This window comes from Carettochelys insculpta, chromosome 16 (assembly GCF_033958435.1).
Source record: "Carettochelys insculpta isolate YL-2023 chromosome 16, ASM3395843v1, whole genome shotgun sequence".
In the NCBI taxonomy this organism is placed as follows: Eukaryota; Metazoa; Chordata; order Testudines; family Carettochelyidae; genus Carettochelys; species Carettochelys insculpta.
In genome coordinates, this window is record NC_134152.1 from 2,095,688 (window position 1) to 2,119,771 (window position 24,084).

The window sequence follows — 24,084 nt, forward strand, 5'->3', positions numbered from 1 at the left end:
CTGGAAGCATTTCAGAGAATGCCACCAAAGATGTTCTGGATTTCAGTCTCTTTCCTAGTAACCTAAATTTGGCCTCCAGAACATCTCTTCTACCCTTCCCTATGTCATTGGTACCAACATGTACCACGACGACCGGCTCCTCCCCAGCACTGCCCATAAGTCTGTCTAGATGCCTCGAGAGATCCGCAACCTTCGCACCAGGCAGGCAAGTCACCATACGGTTCTCCCGGTCATCACAAACCCAACTATCTATATTTCTAATGATCGAATCCCCCACTACTAAAACCTGCTTCTTCCTAACAGCTGGCGCTCCCTCCCCCGGAGAATTATCCTCGGCACGAGAGGATACATCACCCCCCTCTGGAAGGAGGGTCCCAACTATGGGATGGTTTCCCTCTGCTCCCCTTGACTGCTCTCCTTCCCTGAGCCTTTCATCCTCCGTAACAGCATCAGGACTGTCAGATTGGAGGTGGGACAGCCCTACTATGTCCCGGAAAGTCTCATCCACAAACACCTCTGCCTTCCTTAGCTCCTCCAGTTCAGCCACCCTGGCCTCCAAAGCACGCACTCGGTCTCTGAGGGCCAGGAGCTCCTTACATCGAGCGCACACATACGCCAGGTGTTGTTAAAGGTTAACCCATCCCACTGTTCATCCCTTTGTAGGATAGTCCAATATTCCTCAAACCCAGAAATGGATTGCAAGCCTTTTGCGGGGACAGAGGATGGTATTGGTACTACTAGTTCTGGGCTGTCTTCCGAGCTGAGTGGCTGGAGAGCAGTTAAGTAGCTGCTGGCCAGGCTCACAGCTCCAAAGGCAGTGCAAACTAGCAGCAGCACAGAAGGAAGGGTGGATATTCCATATGCTGACACTCTTACTTCTGCTGCCTTCAGAGGTGATTGCCTGGCCAACAGCTTGCACTCTGTGGCCACCCAGCTCTGAAGCCAACGCAAAGAACAGCGATGCTCTGAAGGTAGCATGGTCATTGGCAGCAGCACAGAAGTAAGGGTGTCCTGGTATGGCTGGGGGGGAATCGTAGCAACCTGAAATACTTTCTAAAGGGGTCATAGTAAAAAAGCTTGGGCACGAGGCTTGTGCTCCCCACAGGGGGGCACACTCCATGCTTTGGGAAGCTCTGCAGTAATCTGCTTCGTGATAAAAGCCTGATTCAGTGTCCCTTACTCACCCTAAACAGTACCTATTCATATTAAATGTTCTCACTAAAGTCAGTGAGATCACTTACATCCATATGAAACAGGAGCAACAGTGCAGAATCGGGCCCCTTGGCCTAGCTCCTCAAATCATTTGTACTCCCAACTTGCCTTAAAACCAGTGAGTCAGGGGCTTTTGTCCGAAAACACGAGTGCCCCTTGCTCCTGGTCACGATTGGCACTAAATCCTTTCTAAATGCCGGGGGAGGAAACAGAATCCTGCAATCGCCTGTGGGTCTGATGCCACCAAGTGGTCATGTCATGCACTGGCTTCATAGTAACGCCTGGGAGAACCCCCGGAAGGGCACATGCACATTTCACTCCTGCAGATACAGCCATGCCTTGCCATCAGCTGTAACACAGCATTCTCTGATAGTGTCATTAACAAACCTCAGTCCACACCTGAAATATTGATTACCTGCAAGGATATATCTAAGCAGACACTGCAAATCACAGCCAATAACACTGTGGTCTGGTATTATACTGAACTTAGGGAGGCAGTGCCTGGGAATTATGTAAGGTCATCTAACTGCTAAGAGAAGGTTACTTCCTGTAACTGGAGGTTCTTCAAGATGTGTGGTCCCTGTCTGGGTTCCAAACGTGGGTGTGCATGTTCACCATACACCAGAGCCAGAACTGTTATAGGAGTGTCCGTTGGCACCGTGGGTCAGCCGTGAGGCGTGTCCGAAGCACTAGGAGACTATGCAAATCAGCGCGGCACCAGTCCCTGATTACAAGGTAGTAGTGGAGCCCAGGACAGAAGGGAAGGAGGGCAGGACTGGAATCCAGAGACGGACCACACATCTCAAAGAACCTCCAGTTGCAGTACATAATTGCCTCCCTTCTTTTTCTAGTGATGGTGCCTCTAAATCAGGGGTGCGCAAACTCCTAAGCTGTGGCTACACTTGGCCAAAACTTCGAAATGACCATCCTCATGGCCAAATTGGATACTAATGAAGTGCTGAAATGAATATTCGGCACCTCATTAGCATGCTGCCAGCCGCGGCACTTCAAAAGTGCTGCATTTCGCTCATGCGCACGGCTTGTGTACATGGGCGTCCTTTTCAAAAGGACCCCACAGACTTCAAAATCCCCTTGTTCCTATCAGCTGGTAGGAATAAGGGGATTTCGATGTTTGATAACAGGTTTGAGCGGGGGGCTGTAGTAATGACAAGTGGCATTCTGTTATTGATCTTCTAGGGCATATCTTGAAGTAGTTTGTTTCTGGGTATTCATCTGGCCCTGTCAATGTTTTTTTACTTCTCCCAGTGGGTAATTAAGTTTTATGATGCTTCGTACAGATCTTGAAGCTTTTGATCTCTGTTAGTAGGATCAGAGCAGATGCAATTGTGTCGAGTAGAGCGGTATTGATCTGGCCATCAGAGATTTGTACAAGAGTGATATAAAAGAGCTGAGCAGTTATTATTTGATGGCTCTTTAGCAACCTGGTCAGTTTACAAGTCTCTAATATAGATGACCTGTGGCACCGTAAAGACATATAGATTTATTTAGTCATACACTTTCTTAGTTTAGTTTGGTCATAAACTTTCTGCTACGCAGGGCACATCATCCTTTGATAGTATATGTGCAAGCCATGCAAAAGAACTTCATCTTAGAAGGAAAAGCTCTCAGACTCAAGGGCTGTTTCTACACAGGCCACTTTCTTCAAAAGTGGCATGGTAACACAGGGCCCAAAATATGCTAATGAGGCACAGATGCAAATTTCCCATGCATCATTAGCATACAGTCACGTGATTTGGAGTCCAGAAGACCGTTCTTCCAGACTCCAAAGCGCCATGTAGAAGTGCGGCCCCAGGGGAGCTTCTGGAAGGAAGTCCTCCTTCCGGAGACCCCTTCTTCCCAAAAATTTTTGGGAAGAGGGGGCCTCCGGAAGAAGGACTTCCTTCTGGAAGACCCCCCCGGGGGGCCACGCTTCTACACGGCATTTTGGAGTCCGGAAGAATGGTCTTCCGGACTCCAAATCATGTGACCGTACGCTAACGAGGCATGGGGAATTTGCATCCGTGCCTCATTAGCATATTTCCAGCCATGTATTACCATGTGTAGAAATGGCCAAGAAGTCAGAAATAGACTGACATGCGGTTAGTGCAGTTGACCACACAAATGCAACGTGGAGCAGGTATGCCGTGAGAAAAGCCGCAGACCCAGACACTGCCCAGAGAGCCTTACTGCCGCTGGTAACCATCTCTGGAGACCACGAGGGGCCGTACGGGCCATTTATAAACTTCCTTAGGCAAAAAACACTTTGTCAGATACAACTGGTGACGCGTTTTTTTACACACAAAAGGCAAAGGAGGGGAAGGGGCCACACTGGGCACAGGCCCCCTGCCAGGCAGAGCTGGGCGGGTTGGGGGGCAGTGAGGGGAAGGGGCTGAGCTGGGCACAAGGTTGCTGGGGGACAGACCTGCGCAGGGAGTTGCTGGGGTGGCAGTGGGGAGACGGAGCTGAGCTTGGCAGGGTTGATGGGGATGGTGGGGGGCAGGCGGGGGGCGGGTTGAGGTGCACGGGGGGGGTCTGGCTGAGGGGGCAGCACAGGGTTCGCTGCTGTCTGAGGGAGGGGGGACAGGGGCCCACTGACTGTGCTGCGCTGTGGCCCGCAGTTAACCTGGGCCCCGCCCCCGGCACCTCCGCGGGGTCCCCGAGGGGCACGGACCAGGCTGGGACCCCCGCGGTAGAGGCGACAGCGGTCCGAGGCCCATGAGGGGCGAGGGGGGCCGGGCGGGTGAGTCCGGGGCTGAGGGAGCGAGGGGGCGCAGGGGACCCCGGAGCTGGGGGGGCTGCTCGGCGAAGCCCGGCTGAGGGGAGGCGCGAGAGACCCCTGCGGGCTGGCACCGCCCCCATCCCCGCGGAGTGAAAAAGGTTTCGGCCTCCCGGAGCACGTGCCCCGGCCGCAGGGAGCCCCTCGCGCGCACCGCCAACCGCCCCGATTCGAATCCGCGTCCTGGGCGCCCAATGACGGGGCGGGAGCGAGGCCACGAGATCCCGCCCCGTCAGCATTCCGGCCAATGACAACCCCCGCTGGGTTTGAAAAAAAGTGCGCGCGGCGGCTGGGCGGGGCCATGCCTGGAGGCTGGGCGCGGGCCCGCGCGCGGATCGGTGGGGCGGGGCCGACGCGCAGGGGGCGGGGCCCCGCCGCAGGGGGCGGATCCCCGAGCTCTCCGTGACCCGCATTGCGACTGGGCCGCGGCCATGCAGTTAGGCCCCGCCCCGCTCCTCCTTCCCCGCCCCTGCCAATCGCCGGGCTCGTTCGGAGCCGGCTCGCGGGCGCGCTGGTGGCTCGGCTCGGCTCGGCTCGGCTCGGCTCGCTCCCGAGCGGCAGGGATGAAAGCGGGCGGTGAGCGTCCCCTGCGCGGGTCCGGGCCTCCCGGGGGAGTTGGGGGTCACGGTGCGGTGTGGGGAAGGGCCCCCCCGCGGGGGAGTTGGGGGTCACGGTGCGGTGTGGGGAAGGAGGCCCCCGCGGGGGAGTTGGGGGTCACAGTGCGGTGTGGGGAAGGGGGCCCCCGCGGGGGAGTTGGGGGTCACGGTGCGGCGTGGGGAAAGGCCCCCCCGCGGGGGAGTTGGGGGTCACGGTGCGGCGTGGGGAAAGGCCCCCCCGCGGGGGAGTTGGGGGTCACGGTGCGGCGTGGGGAAAGGCCCCCCCGCGGGGGAGTTGGGGGTCACGGTGCGGTGTGGGGAAGGGCCCCCCTGGGGGAGTTGGGGGTCGCGGTGCGGTGTGGGGAAGGGGGCCCCCGCGGGGGAGTTGGGGGTCGCGGTGCGGTGTGGGGAAGGGGGCCCCCCTGGGGGAGTTGGGGGTCACTGCAGTGGGAATTTGGGGTTGTACAGGAACTGGGCTGCCAGCCAGTAGCTGGGGGGCTCTCGCCCCTGCGGTGACCTGCCTCCCGCTCCTCGTGGGGCTGGGAAGGATTAAGCCCACCAGAGCAGAGCCTCTGCTGGCTCGGCTGCAGATGCGGTCGGGGTCCCTGAGAGAGGCGCCTCTCCTCCCCTGGATGACGCTCTGAGCCCCAGTTGCTAAATTCTCAGGCCTGAAGGCTGTGAAATGTCTGAAATTCTCCTCCCAGGATCCTACCAGCTTCTCCCATCATCAGATGGGCTCAGACCCCTGCCTCCCCTTCCACTTCGCTCTGGTGGATCTGGTGCCTCCTAATTTTCCTTTTTACTTCTGCTGCGCTCATAGAAGAGCGTGTGTCTTAGATTTTACTTTTAAATTCCAAAGAGAGGGAGCCCCACTGGTTTAGGCGGGTGGATTTAAAAATCAGCCGAGCCTATAGTGGGACAGGACCTGCCTGTAGGGGGAGGGGACTCGCTCAAGCTCCTGCATGGACACCCCGGACATTAGAAAAGAGCTACTAGTCTTATCTTGGCTACTTTGAGTTTTTCATCACTCTGGAGAGTTTCGCATAAATTCTAAAGTAAGGTTACCATTATTGGGTGGAGGAGTGGCTGCAGGAATTGCAGGTGAGATGTTTGCCTCAAAAAGGCAGGGTGTTTGAATGAATGACATGTATATTATTGAAATGCACTTATTGCAAAATTCCCTATCAGAAAGAGCCACTTGAATAAAAATACTTAAAAATCTTAATTCAAAATGAGAGGGGTTTTTGATATTTCAAGCTGGTCACAGGACTAGAAGTCAGAATACAGGATTGCAGTTCCCTGCTTCTAAATAGAAGTCTCGTTTTTGGAAAGGTTTTATGTTTGTCAGAGCAGTAAAATCTAAAAGTGAAATATGACAGCTAACCAACTCCCTGTGCTCTCGTGCTCAAAGATTGTTCAAATTTAATATATAGTGCAGGATATCAAAATGCTTTACAAACTGCAGTATTTATTCTTAATTTAATATGGCTTTCTCTGGGTTGGAGGAAAGCACGGTTATGGAGGGAAGATGGAGAATGTATAACGAATGAAAAGGGATCAAGCTCCCCTACTTTTATAAAAGTGCTAAGGACACCTATGTTCAGAGCAGACAAAACTTTCCTTTTTTGTAGTCTGTGCATAATAAATTGCCTGGCACAAGAGCACTTGGTCTATTTAGGAAGATCATTTAATAAATTACTTTTTGCCAAAAATTATACATGGGTTTTCCAAAAAGAATATTTTTGCTGAAGGCAAGTTTATTTTAACAGGAAAGGTTGTTTTATTTTTTTAACATTTTCTGCATTAAAGGGACAGAAATCTGAATAGTTCACTGAATTTGATATGTTCTGATTCTTGCTATGGGATACTTAACATTAGCCAACCTGCTTCTATAGTATACTATCCATGTGCAATCAGTACCTGAATTTAACATATTAGAAATGCAGCTTGTGTACACAATGTAGATATGTTTGTAGTGTCTGGAGCTATGTTAAAGTAAAGTCACCCTAATCTAATTTCTAGACTGTTCGAGCTATATAGTCTGCCATCTGGTCTTGCTTCAATTTCCTGGACTGCTGAGTCAGTTTCAGGTCTGAGTACAGGCTTAATTGGCATGCCAGTGTAGAGATGCATTCCCTCTTGTGTTGTAGTACTCTTGCTCAAATTGCAGGTGGGGGCAGGAGGAAAAGGAACACCTATAACAGGGGTCTGCAACTGAAACAGCAAGAGGAGCCATTTTTTTCAAATTCAGTTACAAAATCAATCCTTCAAGAGCTGCAATGCATGTGAATACAAGACAGTCCTTAATAAATAACATCAAACTGTACTTTTTGTCAACCCTATCTTAAAAATAGTGCACTCACAATGATTTTTGTATGAGTTAGAAAGTTTTTTACCCCCATCTCCAGGCTTCACCTGTTTCAGCCTCCAAATCTGCCCCCATCCCCAGGCTTTACTGCCCCAATCCTGTAAACTGCACCCCCCCACCACCAGGCTTAACCCCTCTGAGCTCCAACCTCTGGCTCTGCCCCCAGGTTTAACCCTCCAAGCTGCAACCTTCCCCCCACCTCCAGGCTTAACCCCTCTGAGCCCCAACCTCTTCTTCCACCATCCCCAGGATTAACTCGCCTCAGCGTGCACAGCTCCTGTGCAGCCACCCTGCTGCTTCTTGCTGCCTTCTTGGTGTGGGTCCACCAGGGGCAAGCTTGATTTCCCCTCCCCAGGTCTCCTGCCGGCTTAGAGCTCTGCCCACATAGGGCTTTCGCTTCCAGGGATATCTGCCTGGGCGCATCTGACTGCTGAGTGGCGCCAGAGGCTGCAGCCACTTAAACAAAAATCTAAATTCAGTTGGTCTAAGGGTGGGCAACTGAATTTAGGGTTTGTTTGTTTTTTTGTTTGTTTAAGCAGCAGCAGCCTCCAGAGCTGCAACAGGAGTCAGTGGTGGCAGCGCTTAGAGCTGCAAGTGGCTTGTTAAAGAGCCGCATGTGGCTCCGGAGCCACAGGTTGCCAACTCCTGACTAGAATAATAATAGTCCAGTGATTTGTATGTATCAGAATTGCCCTTAAATTACATGAATATAGCTTTATTCAAAAGGAATTAACAGGCAAGTCAAGCTTCCAGGGGAGCATGGGCATTCCTTTAGAACAGTAGCTCTCTTCATTCTTGACCCTGGAAACTTCAAAGTGGTGTTATCTATTTTGTTCCAAGAAGATATTCCAGATGGCCCGTTGCTTGTTTTTTTTTTTTTGTCTGGGCAGATACCTATATGCCTGCATTAGGAAATACCCAGCTGAGGGGATTCAGTCTTGTTGAGTCTCCCTCTGCCTGGAAAATGTTGCTAGTTCTTGTTAGATAGAGGGGTACTTCTGGTGACCATTCCTGCAGCTGCACCATGTTCTCTCTCCTTTCCAAACTGATATAACACAATGGCATCTAAACTGTGGTATATACTAGAGCAGCATTAGCCCACTGGTTTTCCACATACTGGCTTATTACAAAGAAAGGGTAAAAACTAAAAATAATAGAGCACATCTGAAAAGATATCACAATAATATACAAAACCACCTCACTTTTTATTTTAAAATTTAAAAAAATGTTGGATGAAAGATTGGGAGAGAAACTTGCATGAAAAGAGGGGTTTGAAGCTACTGCCATAGAATACATCACCTTGTTCTATTAGTGGGATGCTGGGCTCGATGGACCTTTGGTCTGACCCAGTATGGCCGTTCTTATGTTCTTAACTTACCTAGTGCTGATATAGTTAATTATAAATGAGCAAGTCCCTGCAGTTGCTTGGCTTGTTTTATTTATTTAATCCATGTATGGTTTATTTATGGTTAGGTAGACTTGTTACCTTACCTCCTTTTGTAGGGATTCTAATGGTCAGCCGGCTAACTGATTGGGGCTGTAGCAGCCCCCTCACCCCGCTGCCCACCGTGGGCAGGGGCTTGCTCCAGCCTGGCCGGAGCAATCCCTGTCAGCAGCCACCTTTGGTTTGGAGGCGGGGAGGACAGAGGCTGGGGACTGGGATTGCTCTGCCCATATGGTTAAACCTACTGTTTAACTGGTTAACCAGTTAAAAGGGATTTTACATTCCTATTCTTTTGCCTTTATTGTTGTGTTAATTTACACTTATTTTAAAACATTTTAATGCCGTGGATTGGAAATTAACTGATAGAATAAGGGACAGAAAAAATCATTAATTCTTGCAAGAGGAATACACTGGGATCCTGAGTAGTACCTGTCTTTTACGTGACTAATCTAGAAGAAAACTCAGCTCGTTACACTTCCCAGCTAATCTATCACTGGATAATAAGACCTACAATTTGGATTTGAAAAATGCACCTGACACTGCCAAGTAGGAAATGTTCCATGGTGAGAAGAACAGCCCTAATTCTTCAATTTGCTGAAGAGTGTGGGGATACATATGTTTCTAGCCTTTATTGTTGCAAAGTTAACTTTTCAAATGTGACCTAGTGCTGAGCAAACAGACTGACCCATCACCTGCTTTGGCTGCTGTTCTGAGCTTCATCAAGCAGCAGAATGAAACTGACAATTCTCTGGTCCCTGCTGGTCTTTAGAATGGGTAGCAATGAAATTGACAAGATTAAAGTAATTTTTCACTCCTCTCGTGCTTGGCAAAGGTCTGAGAAGCACGCAGGCAGGCACTGAAGCTGTCCGCTAGGGAGAAAAATCCAAAAAGAAAGCTGTCTGGCAGTGAAGGATCCCTCTCGTGTAATGTCAGGGCTTAAAGTGACAGATTCTTTACTCTTCTAACTGGTCAGGGTGCTTCAAATTTCTGACATCTGCTGTTCAGAATGATGCAAAATACAGAGTTCCTAAACAGTCTGCAGGGCCAGCATCTCGGTAGAAATCCAAACATCTGACCCTTCTCAGCAAGTGGGAGTGGGACTGGACTTCACACCAGAGTATTGCCCCATAATCTCTACCGTGAGCACACCTCCCCACATCATTAGCTTTTGTTTCTGCCTCAGGCTAACTTAGTCCTTTGGCTAGCAGATGCAGGATGAACTTTTCCATCCTTCCTTGGGAGCACGTAAGGAACAGATCTCTCTAGACCAGACAGCAATCTAAATACCATAAGGAACTAATGCATAGAGAAAGGACTTAGATTGCTGAAGATGGCAGTTCAAGGACTAATGATAGGAGGCAGTGGAAACGGCTAGATGAGAAATGAGGACGATGTTATCAGGAAAACAAATTGAAAGCGACTGGTCCCATCATTGATGTTCCTCCAACACATTAAATACCACTTGAATGGGAATCGCGTATAAAGGATGTTTTGTGCAATGGGGAATGTTGGGCTGAATGACCCAAGTGATCTCTTCTGGCCTTGTCAGTTTAACTATTTGTGTGTGAGTTGGTTAGTGATCTCCTTTTTTTATATGACTGTGCAATTGATTTGCTATTGTAACACAGTCAGATTCTTGTATTGTCCATTTCACTGAAGAAACAACAATAAAGCAGTCTTGGTAACACTGATCATTTGCGTGTTTTTGTGGACTAGTATTCTTTACAGCTGTTGACTTTTGTCTTAAATTTCCTGCTCACTAGTGCTCTTTCACTTACTGAGATGCCTTTTTTTCTTCTTCCTAGTAATCCACTGTAGATGTTCCAGGTGTTTTTCTTTCCCTTCAAAGCGAAGGGTAAGAAAACGACCTCGAGTCCTGACATTATTGAGTCTCCCTGAAGATGTTCTGTTTCACGTTCTGAAAGGCCTTCCTGCCGAAGATATCCTCTCTATCCGAGCTGTGAGTCTTCTAACCCTCTTCGCTCTGTCAGTTTGAGGTCCTGGCTCCTGATGGCAGGACTGGACATGGGAAAGGCTGCATCTTCATGGCAGAGTAAATCTAACTACTGGATGTATTCCTTTGTTTTCCTTATGATCTGTGCCATTGTGGTAACAGTTTTGTGCTTAACCCCTTAAGCTTAGAGGATTAGCAGCAATATTTGAATGTTTTGCTTAAATTTTCAAAAGGGAGCTGTTAAGACAAATCATTCTGATCAAACAGTTTGGTTTGGTTCAGGGTGCTTCTTATTTTCCAAGATTGACTTTTGTCTTTCTTAAATTATTAATATAAATAAAGCAGAAGAATAGTTGTACAAAAATTTACCTCTGTCATGTTAACATGGCTGTGGAAGTAAGCCACAAGAGATTTTCAGTGAATCCCTATGAACTGAAATAATGTGTGTCTGTTTTTTTCCCCTAGGTGCACTCGCATCTTAAATATCTTGTAGATAATCATGCTAGTGTTTGGGCATGTGCAAGTTTTCAAGAAGTATGGCCTTCTCCAAACAATCTGAAGATGTTTGAAAGGTAACGGTTAGTAATCCAGGCTTGGCCTATGGATTAGGGGAGATTTTCAAATGTGAGGAGGAAAATTAGGTACCCAAATCCCATTGACTTTCAGTGACAGCTGGCCACCTCTCCCCCTTTTTTTCTTTTGAAAATCTCCCTCTTGATGTGATTAGGAGCACTATTGGCTTCTTGTCTACACTTCAGATTGGAGAACTGTCTTTCTAACTGGAGCAGGGGCCATAGTGGTATTTAGAATTTAAACTGAAGCTATGTCTACAAAGTCCCATGATGGAATGTAGTGTATAAGCGAAAAGTGTTGCTTTTACTTATCCATGATATTTGCTTCAGTATAAAGTTATGAGCCAGAAACGTGGACCAAAAGACTGCACAACTGTGTTTTTTAAAGACTTTTAAGAGTAATGTTTGGACTTGTTCCATGTTTAAAATGAGTGCAAAAATATAAAGTTGCAAGCAAGTAACTGTACTTTGAAAGCATAAAGACACTGTCTGAAAAAGGTGTGTGTGGAGAGAGGCAGAACATGAGAGCTGAGTCTGTATGGTGCCTTTGTAAAAATCCTCTCTCTGTCAGAAGTGCAAATTCTGCATTCTTGCACTGCATTCTGCAGCTGTCGTCATCTAATAGAAATGACAATGGAAGCAAAGTCTTCTGCTGCACTTGAATCTTCAAATGGTTCAGATCCGCACCAAGTAAATGTTATCTTTTTATACTCTAATATAGGGCTGCTGAAAGGGGTAACTTTGAAGCTGCTGTGAAGCTGGGTGTAGCGTATCTGTACAACGAAGGCCGTAAGTATGAAAGCACGTGCCGCAGAGAAGATGGGACTCATTATCATCATCAACAACCACCATCAGTGCCCATTGGTGTTCATTGCCCCCCCCCCCCACTATTTCCTTTCATCTTTCCCTGTCCAGTGCAAAGTGGCTTAGTTTCTGTAGACTAGCTCCTCACCAATCTACTGTATCTCTACCCATTCACTGTGGGGTTTACCTCTCTAATTTGAGCCATCCATTATGCCAAATACCAGGTTCTTACTTTTCGTTCATTGTTCATTCTGTAGATATGCCCGAATAGCTGTAACTTGCATTGTATAACCTCCAGCAGTAGGTTCTCTTGCAGCTGCGGCCGTGGGGGGGCAGGGCAGGGGTATGCATTTTTTTGCAAGGGAGAACCCACGCCCCACCTCGCCCCGTTTTGAATTGCTTTGGGTCACAAAGTCTTACTGAATTGTCAAAATGGGTCCCTGTCTGAAAAAGGTTGGGAACCACTGGTCTAGATCATGCATCATGCTGCTTCCCAGATAGGTGAACTTCTCTATGTTCTCTAGTTCAATCCCGTCTATGCTGATCTTCCTTCCTAATTCCTTATCTCCAAATACCATTGTTTTAGTGATGTTCATGATCAGTCCGTACTGCTTCCCTTTCTTGTTTAGCCCCTGCACCATTCTGGCTTGCTTCTCTTTATCTTCCTTGAGCATAAATATATCATCTGCGAACCTCAGGTTGTTAATGCTGATCCCGTGCACCAATATCCCTGCTGTCTCTTCCTTGATCTTGTTCATTGTTCTGTCTAGGTGCGTGATGAAGATACTCAGTGATACCGGATCTCCTAGTCTCGTACCTCTACTTGTTCTAAACCAACTGCCAGTCTTTATCCCTACTACTTTATGGATGTTTGGATTTTTTTCTGGTCATGTTTAAAATTGTTAAACAGAAACCCATTGTGTGCCCCCTCCCCCGATTTTTGTGTATATGTCGAGGTCTTGTATACCATTGTGCCTTCTCGGCAACAGCTGCCCGTGGCATGGTGAGCATTTCCCTGGCCACTGCATTGCCATTATGGCACAGTAAACCTGTAAACGGCACTAATGGATTCCACTCCTAGCTGAAATGTGCCTGCGTCTGAATTACGCAGCAGCCCTTGAAGTTAGTTCAGCTTTGGAAGTCTCCAGTCCAACACAGCTGCTTATGTTGCACGTACTTTAAAATGCAGATTAAGTAGTACGAAAAGTGTTGATTAAAAGGAAGATTCTGCCTGGTGAAGGCTCTGGACAATGGGGGTAGCCAGTATGCTTGGCTCTCCTGCTGTTACCTTGTGATGTATTGGCACTTAAAAAATCCTCGAGGCTTAAGCATCGCTGTGGGCTGACCGTGCAACACAATTTTATATTGCTGCCATTGACTTTTGGTCATGTAATTTTTCCTGTCAAAGCATCACACTGAATCTAGGAGAGGCATCCTTCTCCTTTGGCCACCTGTTGCTGTTTCTGTGAAACCATCCAGCTGGCTGTAGTGCTGTGGCCCTGTTCAATTCCAGACAGCTATTATGGATTAACTTCTGTTCCCTCTGTAAAGTATCTGTTTCCTTTCTTCAGTGTCCGCCTCCGATGAGGGTCGTGCAGAAGTAAATGGGTTAAAAGCGTCTCATTTCTTCAGCCTGGCGGAGCGTCTAAATATCTGCGCAGCCCCATTTATTTGGCTCTTTATTCGTCCCCCATGGTCCGTGAGCGGGAGCTGTTGTAAAGCTGTGGTCTATGAGAGCCTCAAAGCAGAATGTCAGTTGCAGAAGGTAAGTGGTGCCCTCTCTGTCGATGGCTGTGTGGCAGAGGGTAACACGTCCGACCAGCATTATGCACAACTACATTTCAGCTTCTCCAAGGAGCATCTGGTTCGCAGGCCATTGATTTATATCGATTTAACCCCTGTGGGGAAATTAAAGTTAATCTGGAGCAAAATTCTGCTGTATGCAAAAGGAGGTACTCATTGGTATCAGTCAAAGAACTGTCCTGTGATTGGTGTATCAATTTCCACCTCAAAAGTGATGAAATAGTGAAGGGGGAGGGAATAGTCAGTGCAGGAGAGGCCAAGCCTGGGACTGTTTTGAAGAAGTCTCCCTCCTTTCTTGGTTCTCTGTAATAAAGTATAGTTTTAAAATTCTTTTTAGGCACAGAATGGCTCTATTCTCCACTGCTTGGCAAAGGTTTTAAGTCTCTTTGAGGTGAGTAACATTCCTGCTGATGGCTTTGTGAATTTTGAAAGTACAATTTTACAGGCAGTTTTCCCCTCTGACTTCTCAAATGCTAGTTGTTCTGTTTATCAAGTATCGGAGGGGTAGCCGTGTTAGTCTGGATCTGTAACAGCAACGAGGGTCCTGTGGCACCTTATAGACTAACAGAAAAGTTTTGAGCATGAGCTTTCGTGAGCACAGACTCACTTCTTCAGATGCTGGTCTTGGAAATCTGCAGGGCCAGGTATAAATAAGCCTATAAATAAGTATAAATAAACAATTGTTCCGTTGTTATCTTCACCTGAGATGGTACCAATTGTTCTTGGTTACCCCAGTGTGAAAAAGTTTTTATGTTCTCCTTATAGTGGCAGGAGAGCCCTGGCGTCTGCAGAGACCTTTTCTATTTAAAGGGAAGGTGTTGATGTGAAATCTAAGTAAAGATTTCAGTTAGGGTAAAATCCTGGGCCACATTTTCTGCTGGAATAAGCTTGTGCAGCTCCATTGACTTTAGAGGAACCATGCTAGTTTACATCAGCTAAGAATCTGTCCCCATTTAAAAAACACAAAAAATGATCTGAGCACACATTTAACTGCTAGTTCTTCTTGTTGTTCTTGCTATATGGTAAGCCTGATAGCATCGTTTTGAGACTTGTCACACTGGCTATCAAAGGAAGGGGGCATACAGGCCACCAGGAGGCCTACATTGCTTTTGCAAAGTAAGTCTTAAGCCAGGGCCTCCACAAGATGGTACCTGCAGCGGTCCAGGAAACTTTGAACATTTGGAGAATGCTCCTGATGGTGATGGACTGATTCTGTTGGACTGTAGCTTTCAGTCTGGGGGTCTTATCTACTGCTTGGAGTCCTGGGAGCACAGGTGTTCATCTGACTTGGTGTGTACTATAAATAATGTGCCATAACTCATATGACCTTTTATTTTCAGGATGAAGAGAAAAGGAAAGAAGCCCTTGAAATGTTTGATGAGTCTTCCAAACAGGGTTGCCTAAACAGCTCCTACCTCCTCTGGGAAAGTAACAGAAGAGCCGCTGTGAGTACATTTGACTCTTAAAATTATCTTTTCACCTCTGACAGTGGCACCAGGAGTAGAGATCTGTTGTGTTGAGCGCTGTATATACACCCAATGAGAGACCACTTACCGTCTAAACAGACAAGATGAATTAATGGAGTCAGAGAAAGTAGTACCCCCCTCTATATATTGCGAAGATAGTCTCTCTCTAAGTGACTTGCACAAGGTGACACTGGAAGTTTGTGGTCCAACTAAGGACTGAACCCTGATCTCCTTTATCCCTGTCCAAGTCCTTAAACCTGGGATCATCCTCAAAAGAATGAGGCTTTTTCTCACAAAGGACAGAAGAGGTAGGAGAAGTGATGCCTTTGGTTAGTAGGAGTGCTCCAGCCTTCCTAAATGTTGTACCAAATGATTCTCCCCACTGGAGAAGAGGGACAGTGCTTTCTTAACACTGTTCATATTTCCTTTCTCCAGATGTCAGATCCTGGCAGGTATCTTCAGAGCCTCAGGAAACTAAGGGACTATGCTGCGAAGGGTTGTTGGGAAGCCCAGGTAAGACTGACTAGTGACACCAAGATGTTGTGTTTTGGATAGCCCTGTCCATGCTGGCATAGAAAGACATGGGAGAGTGCTTGAATGTGATCCACCAGCTGGCCATTATGAACAGCAGCTGAAACTCTTCTCAGACACATAAACACACTCTTCAAAGTAATCTCTTCTGACAAGACTGCACTTGCATAAAGAAACCTGAGCAAAGGCTTATCATTAGCAAGCCTGTCCCCAGATCCTGCACGTGTATTGTGTACAACAAAATAACTGTCCTTAATGTCTCTAGAGCTGGTCCCATAAGCTAGATTTCTTTGTTCTTAGCATGGGAAAATGGGTTCTGATGTTTTTAGTTCAAATTTTGTTTCTCTGCCTAAATGGGAAATAGCTGACTTACTATTTATATATCCTGCCCTTGTTTGCCTATTGTAGGTGTCTTTAGCCAAAGCTTGTGGGAATGGAAACCAGCTGGGATTAGAAGCAAAAGCCTCCAATGAGTTGGTGTCTCAGCTCTTCCAGGCCTCCCTTCCTATCAGAAAGCAAAGAATCTTCACTGTGCAGAAGGGAATGAATGAAACAATGAGGTAAAGACAAGCTCAGCGGCCAGGCCTTTGACAAAGAAATGTCAATGATATGGCAGGAAAAGCTGCTACTGTTTGCCTGTGATAGTTACAGTTGTGTGGGATAAGAAGTGGCCTGCCAGATCATTAAGCTCTTTGTGGAGGTATCACAGTTTTGGGACACAAGCAGTGAAGTGCAATGCAGAAAAGTCTGTACTGTGTTCCACGAGGGTTCGCACCAGGAGCACTGCGCAAGTGGTTCTTATTTTGAGAAGTTCGTGTTTTAAGATGTCTTTCTTGGGGCATGTCTACATGGCTGGGAAAATCGACCCAGAGGGTTGCTCATCCAGAGTTCAGTTTTGCACATCTAGTAGAGACCTGTGGAATCAATCTGTCTGGAGTCGACAGTTGCAGCCTGTATTCCCCACTATGGCAAGGAGTAAGGGAGGTTGAAGGGGGGAAATGCTCCTGTGGAGCCACCTCAGTGAAGACGGTCAGATAAGTTCATTTCAGATATGTTGATTCTGGCTATGGCAATTTTGTAGCTATAACTGTGCATCTGAAATCTACTTACCTGTCTAGTGTAGACCAAGTCTTACTTGCAATCTTCATCAGTTTGCCTGAAAAACACTTACTGTGGTCCATCAATCTAGAGTTTGATTGAAGTGTCTGCCATTTTAGTTGGATGCAACTGGACATTTTACTGAAGTCTTGTTTTCATGTTCAGTATTTTCCTGACTGGTAACTTTTAAAAGAATAAAAGTCTTTATGTGTCGAGAGTCTCTGATGTTACGGCTGTTGCTTAGCATATATCTGGATGGCTTTTCACCTAAGAGATCATGTGATTTTATTTCCTTTCTAGATACATCCTGATTGACTGGCTGGTAGAAGTGGCCACCATGAAAGATTTCTCCAGCCTCTGTCTTCATATGACAGTTGGGTGTGTCGATCGGTACTTGAAACTGAGACCTGTATCCCGGGCCCGGCTCCAGCTTTTGGGAATTGCATGCATGGTCATTTGTACCCGGTGAGTTTTGACGACTCATGTATGTGCATCAGTGGTGATACCAACCCACTATGTAGCTTTTGCATTCTGCATTCTCCACTGCACTAGTAATGGAGCTGAAACCAGCCTTCTGGGTCCCTTTACATGATCACTGCTCTTTGAATGTTGCTCTTCAGTGTGAAACTTCTTAATTCCCACTGAAATACAAAGTGGTGTTGCTGCTACCTAAATACTTACTTAAATGTGCTGGTGGTGCCAGACCATGCCACACGTAAAGGGCTGTCTTCACTGTAGAGTAGATGGCTAGCATCTGCAATCCTATTAGGAAGCTGGTCAGCATATCCTTATGATCAGCCCATCTGCCATAAGACACTCAAAAGCAGGTTTCTACCTATGTCTGTGTTCATGCAGTTTGAATAACAAGTCTTTGTGGCAGAGAAGCGTTGTGTTCCTGGCATAGTGTACTACATGGGACTTCTGCTAATTCTGCTGCTTCTGCTATTTCAAAGGCCTCCAGGGTTTAACCAGAGGCTGCCAAATAGTAGACTGAATTCCATGCACAAGGGATAGGTCTGGTTACTGGTTCTGCAGCCTGACTATGGAAATTATACCCTGTGAAAACTGCTCTAGGATTTAGGCCTCCTAGTCACGGACATGATAAATATGGAGGCCTAGCAACCAGGCACTATCTTGTGAGAACACTTGACATTCTCTAAAGAACTCAGAACTCTTCCTATTATTTGCCTAAGCTGCACTAACTTCCCCTCACCAGTGCAGAAGTCTCCATAGCACAGGAGAGCCGCCCCAGTGCTAACCATCTTTAATATTGCAGCTTCATCAGCAAAGAGATTTTGACAATTCGGGAAGCCGTGTGGCTGACAGACAACACCTACAAATATGAAGATCTAGTCCGGATGATGGGGGAGATAATCTCTGCCCTGGAAGGCAAGATAAGGGTAAGTTTGGAAAAATGAAGTAAGGGATGGGACGTTTACCTTGGGTTGTCCTGTGCCAAGTCCTGGAGAGTTATACTCTGAAATGTGGGACCTTCTTCCACTTCTCTGTAGATTATGTATACTGTTCTAGGTGTTCCTGGTTTCTTCTGAACCAGCATCCTTTGCTGGTGTGGCAGGTGACTGGGTTCTTAATTTGAGTAAGCATGTTTGAGGATTGTACATAATTCTGTATCTGCAAGTACTTGGTGTGACTGCATTAAATTAACTCTCTTGGAACCAAGTCCAGACATCTCATGTATGCCTGTCTGAGTGTCTGGGGAAACATCTTGGTACCAGTGGGGTATTAAGAGGCTGTCTCTTGTAATGATACCCCATGAAAAGAGGTCACCTGGGAACAGTTCTATTCTAACATGTTTGATGTGTTACTGTGTCAGGGTTTTGCCAGACTCTTTGTTCTCCCTTATACCTTTAGATTCCTACTATTGTGGATTTCAAAGAAGTGCTACTGAACATCATCCCTCTGGAGAGAAGAACTCTTCACCTGTACAGCTTTATCTGCGAACTCTCACTGTTGAACACAGGTCTCTGCATATATTCCCCTGCCCAGCTCGCTGCCGCAGCATTGCTGCTGGCTAAGATACTGCACAGGCAAGGTAAGGACCGTACTGCTGCTAGTCACCTCACAACAAGCTGTGGGTTCTGCACGGGGGAGTGTCCATCCATGTTACCCCCCTGGAGAGCAATCTTTCTGCTTTAGCACCAAGGTATCTACTTGTGCTAGCCTTCCGTGGTCATTTGAAAGATGACTAGCCATTCAGAAGGATGTGTTTGGGCTTGGTTCCTTTCCCCAGTAACTTGTGTGTGAAGCTCAAGTGTTAGCATGAAACGTGAGTTGAAGAAATGCCTAAGGAATACCTTCTAGTACTCCTATGGACTAGATTACACAGTAGGACTCCCTTGTTCTGCCACTGACAGCTGTTGTTGGAGCTTGACAGTCGATTCTGAATTTTGGATGGATTATCTGTAGACATGGTCTCATGTAGGAGCTGCTTTATTTCTGAAGTACAGAGTTCTGGGCGCTAATATACGCTTTCCCTTCTCTAGCACATCCTTGGACAAGCCAGCTGTCTGAATGCACTGGATTCTCTCTTGAAGACCTGACACCCTGTGTGCTGAGCCTATACCAGAAATGGTATAACTTTGAGGAGCTTTCTGGGTAGCTCTGAGGGATGGAGAGGTGTTTGCAGACCAGCAGCACAAGTTTTGATAATGAACTTTTGCTAATTCATTGCTGCCTCGGAACTAAGGAGGTGGCATTGGTCAGAATATGACTTACGCCCCACAACACAAGAAGGTTGAGAGAACTATTGTTCGAAGCCCCCACATTGTCTGAATAGTGGCTCTTGGCTCTGGGAGGGGATTGTATGCATTACTAGAAGTCTCAGCCTGCCAAGTCTCCCCTGAGTCATAAGGCTGGGACTTGCTGGTTGGCATATTACAGGAAGATCCCCAGCAGGGCTGCAAGCTCACCTTGGTGCCTGAAGGGGTGTCAAAGTCCAAATCCCGCTCTCTGCTGAAAAGTGACACAGAGGCAAGGCACAAAAATGGTGTCTGAGGCCGGCTGAGCTAGTCCGGTTAGTCAGCGTCCTTGCTGATGAACTGGGGTTGCTCTGTCACACCAGAACTGAGGGGGACCCATCTTTAGAGGAGGATGTTTTTAGGTCAGCTGACTCTATGAACCGTATCATTTCCAATGTGCTCCTGTATGACCTGTGCTGTGATTTTCTTTCTTCCTAGTTTCCATGATGATGTCCCAAAGGATTATAGGCAGGTGGTGTTGACTGCTGTGAAACAACGATTTGAAGATGAGCGTTATGAAGAAATTGGCAAGGAAAAGGTGGGGAATAGCTTTATTGTTCTGCTCTCTAGTCTTGGTGGCAGGCGCCTTAGGCAGAATGACACTGGTGGAGCAGCTATCCAGCACTCTGAAAAGTAACAAGTTCAAATGGCAGATCCCAGAGGAAAGGTGAGGAGAACACAAGAAATGCAGTGGGTTTGGCATCACTCAGCCTGTGGAGATAGCGGTACAGTTGGGGTGTCTGTGCCAAGGGGCAGAGTGAGACGTACTGATCCTGGAGAAAGCTTTGGCAGCTGGGAGGGCACTGCTGTGCTAGTCTGACTAGGTTGTCCTTTGTTTAGGTGATGAGTCACAGCCAGCTCTGTTCACTGCTAGGAGTGAAACAGGAGGACCCAGAGCCCAGTCCCTTACACACAAGTGCAGAAGAAATTCGGACTTTCCTTAGCTCTCCTTCTGGAAAGAGAACGAAAAGGCAAGTACAGCTAAGCTCTGTTGGAATGGCATACTCTTCTGTGTTTGCAGCCCCTAGGCCTGGTCACTCATGGGCATCTGACAAGGGGTCTTCTGCCTCCCCAAAGCATCACTTGTGTGCATATTATTGAGTGGGATTTTAACCCCCTTCCCTGATCCGAGCTGCTGTTCTCCATGGATTCCATCACTCCTTTCCTTCATCACCTTCGCTCTTCTTGGCCTCTTCCTCTGCGCAGGCTGGAAGGGAAAGTTTGGGTTTCACATTAGCAGTTTCCACCCTCACCAAAGCATATGAGGAGTTGTGTCTTTAGTGTTTGCTAGAAGAGCTGAGGGAGAGCCAAATGGGCAGAGACTGACCTGTTCTCTCGTTCAGGATAACTTCTTCCATGTACGTACTGAGTGAGTAACTGCAGAGTTTCCCCGCAACAGGAGAAGGGAAGACAGCATTCAGGAAGACAGGGGCAGCTTTGTGACTACCCCCACAGCTGAATTATCCATGCAGGAGGAGAGCCTTCTGGACAACTTCTTGGACTGGAGCTTGGACTCTTGCTCTGGGTACGAAGGAGATCAGGAAAGTGAAGGGGAGAGAGAGGGAGACGGTAAGTAGTGTGTTGTTTTTTCCTTCACTGATGACAGTAGACATGAACCAAGCCAAGGCTGCATATTAAGGGACATTGCTGCTGTCATAATCCAGTGTGACAAAGCCCCAGCCTTGTCCTCATCAGGTCATGCACTACGCGGCAGTTTAAATGCAGCCCCAGAGGCTTGCTGTGTCCCCTGCTCTGCCTCCTGCTGATGCAGAGGCTTGAGTCATGGCACCGCTGAGTCATTCTCATCATTAGCTAGTCCAAAATACAGTCATTAGTGGAGGAGGCCCCCCACAAAGGGGTGCCCTCTAGGGCTGCCCTGTGGTGTGGAGTGGTCTGGAGGGAACCTGGACCCATCCTACACATAGCAGGTTGTGGCCCAGGGACTCTAGGCAGCTGTGGCTGGATGGGGCTTCCCTCCCAAGGCCCTCCTGGTACAGCAACTGCTCCCTGGGCCGCTTCCACCAGATGCTTCCTCAGCTTGAGTTCTCCTTCCCTGTCCCCTATCTCCTTCTCCCCTGCTTACCTGAAGGAAGCCTCTTTTTAAGGGTGCTACAGGCCTTAATTAGCCGCAGGTGCTAAATTGACAGCAGGTGCTAGTTTAGCCTGCTGCTGCTAGATGACCCCGGATAAGCCTCAGTCTCTGGGAAGCATAACAGCACATACCCAGCTGCCAACATATCTCCCTTCCACCAGGCTTCTGTAGCCTGCTGCGGGCCCGGGTCTATCACACCAGGAAAAGCTCTCCAAGGAATCTGGCTGTAGCTAGCCATGTGGTGGACCTTCGTCAGCACTATAGCTTCTCCTTTTGCTTTATTAGTGCTGTGACTTAAAAGCTTTCATACCATGTCCCGGGTATGAACAACGGTTAGAACACACCTGTGGAATAAGGAATCCCCGCTTCGCACAAGGGAGAATCAAGAGCAAGTGTGTTGACTTTTCTGAACCCACAGTGGCTGTAATTCCTGTGCTCTGACTACACTGCTGCGCAGGTAGATGCAAATCACTCTTCTGTATCTTCCTCTAGTGACTGCTCCCAGTGGTGTCTTGGATGTAACTGTAGTCTATATGGATCCAGCAGAGCACTGCTGCCAGGACTCCAGTGATGAAGATAACCCAGCTGTGGAATGGCCTGGACAGGACATACCATCAAGGGAGGCTGAGCAGGCAGAAGCTGAGAAACAGTGGCTCACTAGTCAGGGCCAAAAAGAACCCACCCGAGAAGCCACATCAGGCTATTCCTCTGTGCACAGCACCAGTCCTACTTCTTCAGTAGATGGCAGCTTTCGAGCTCCGAACAAAACTACCTCAGCACTGTCTCTGGGCAGTGCCGCAAACAAAGGGCCGTGTGTGCCTCACTACTTGAAATCCCACTTACAGTCTGTCTGGCCCAGGTCTGCTGAGGGCGGGTGTGAGAGAAGGCAAGTCAAACGGAAAAACGTGTCTGAGCATAATGAAGAAGAGAGGATGAACTTGGGCTTCTTGAGCCTCTGATTTCAGTGCAGTTTCCTTTCATTTCGGAGGGTCCTTGGAAACAGTGTTTTGGTGTAGTCTTGAAGGGAAGATATCAAATAACAGTCAATCTCTCTACCTGTCCCCCCTGCACGCCAGCCCAGGCCCACCATGGTCTGCAAGCTCCATTTTGTGCTTCTGTGTCTTGGCAGCTGCTTTTTCAAATGTTCCCCATTGCTCATCCTATGCAAATTAAGAACCCCCTCTGGCATTAAGCATGTGTAAAGAAAACCCAGAACCCTGGTGTGCTACCCAAAGCCACCTTAATTGTATCCTGCACTGCACTGCTCAGTGATGGCTGACTCCTCTGCAGAGGAAGAGGGGGGAAATCTGCTGCTATGAGCTGTCCTCCCCATCCACTGTCATAATCCAGAAGCTCCTGAAGAACGTGGCTGTAGCCAGGCAGGTGGCAGAGAACTGTTAACACTGCAGCCTGACCTGTTGTTAGTTCTCTCAGAGGACTCCCTTATCAGGTTATCTGTGTGTGAAGCTAATGCCAGGTCCTAGTTCACTCCCAGTCGGTGCTCCCTTATGCCCTCTGGACACTAATTACACAGCCTTAGGGTATATTCTGGAGCCAAGCAAAGGGTAAATGGAGATACTCTCACAGACTTGAGCTTTTAAACATCCCTTCTCGGGGACAGGCTCTGGGCCTTACTCTCCTTCCCTTAGTCCTACTATTGCAGCTCCAGTCAGTTTCATCACTTTACACTGCTGTCAAGGCCTCTCTAGCCCCATGTGTTTTGCTCAACTGAAGAACATCCCATCGGTGCCTTACTATGCCACTGCCTTGTGCCTTTAGTTACAGCACCAATGGTGCAGCTGGCAAGAACTTGTTCCCAGTGTCACTGTTAAGTGCTATCTGTATTGCACAGTTTGTCTTCCTTGTTATGTCTCTAAAATTGCCACCAGCAGAGCCTGATTCTCCTTTCATGTTTGAATTTCCTTTGAACACTAGAACAGAGGCTGCAAGGTAACAATAGCAAATAGCCCTCTACATGAAATCCTCTCTTAGACAGACATTCTCCATGGTATCGCAGTCAGCAAGGAAGAGCTGGCATCTCTCCCACAATACAGGACAAAGGATTCCATGGCTAACGTAGTCTGGGCAAGCTGCATGAGAAGAGCAAAAGCCCTAAGAACTGAGGACTAGAAACTACCTGACCCAGTGAGTTAGTTGTTACAAGAGGGACTGACCCTCAAGAAGGTTGTGAGACAGTACCACGGTACGAGACTTCTGGCAGCTGTCTGTCATGCTTAGAATCTGATAACACTGGAACTGTGCTCTGTTTACCTTCCCGTCCTTTAGAAATGGCTATGGTGGAGGCAATGACCGTTCACACAGTGTAGCGACTTTTGTATAAAACAATCTTTTTATACATGTCCCTTTGCATTTATTTTACAAAAAATAGCGGAGGCAGCGCCTATCTCTCTATAGGAGAGCTGATTGTAAAGAGGTGGTGATGGGAGAAAGTGTCTAACAGTGACATGCCTTCAGCCCCAGAAAGGTGAAGTGACTTACTTAGGTTGTTTCATCACTTATTTCTGCTGACTAGATGGGGCTGCTGGTTATAGCTGATCTGCAATCTCTACAACTACCGGTTGAACCTCTCTAGTCCAGCACACTGGGAA

At 47.7% G+C, this 24,084-nt stretch overlaps 1 protein-coding gene across 2 annotated transcripts; it reads left to right on the forward strand.

The window, feature by feature from the left end:
* Positions 1-4,478: 4,478 nt before the first annotated feature.
* Positions 4,479-23,835, forward strand: CCNF (cyclin F). Of its 2 annotated transcripts, XM_075010554.1 has the most exons (17): positions 4,479-4,564; positions 10,202-10,356; positions 10,816-10,922; positions 11,644-11,711; positions 13,298-13,491; positions 13,867-13,920; positions 14,870-14,974; positions 15,431-15,508; positions 15,935-16,086; positions 16,925-17,089; positions 17,901-18,024; positions 18,497-18,677; positions 19,129-19,216; positions 19,822-19,921; positions 20,224-20,354; positions 20,783-20,952; positions 21,968-23,835. In XM_075010554.1, the coding sequence occupies exons 1-17, from the start codon at positions 4,552-4,554 to the stop codon at positions 22,432-22,434; spliced, it is 2,352 nt and encodes a 783-aa protein (XP_074866655.1). In that variant the 5' UTR covers positions 4,479-4,551; the 3' UTR covers positions 22,435-23,835. The 2 variants fall into 2 exon arrangements, with proteins under 2 accessions (XP_074866655.1, XP_074866656.1); XM_075010555.1 differs by lacking the exon at positions 4,479-4,564 and having other exon boundaries at positions 10,332-10,449.
* Positions 23,836-24,084: the final 249 nt, after the last annotated feature.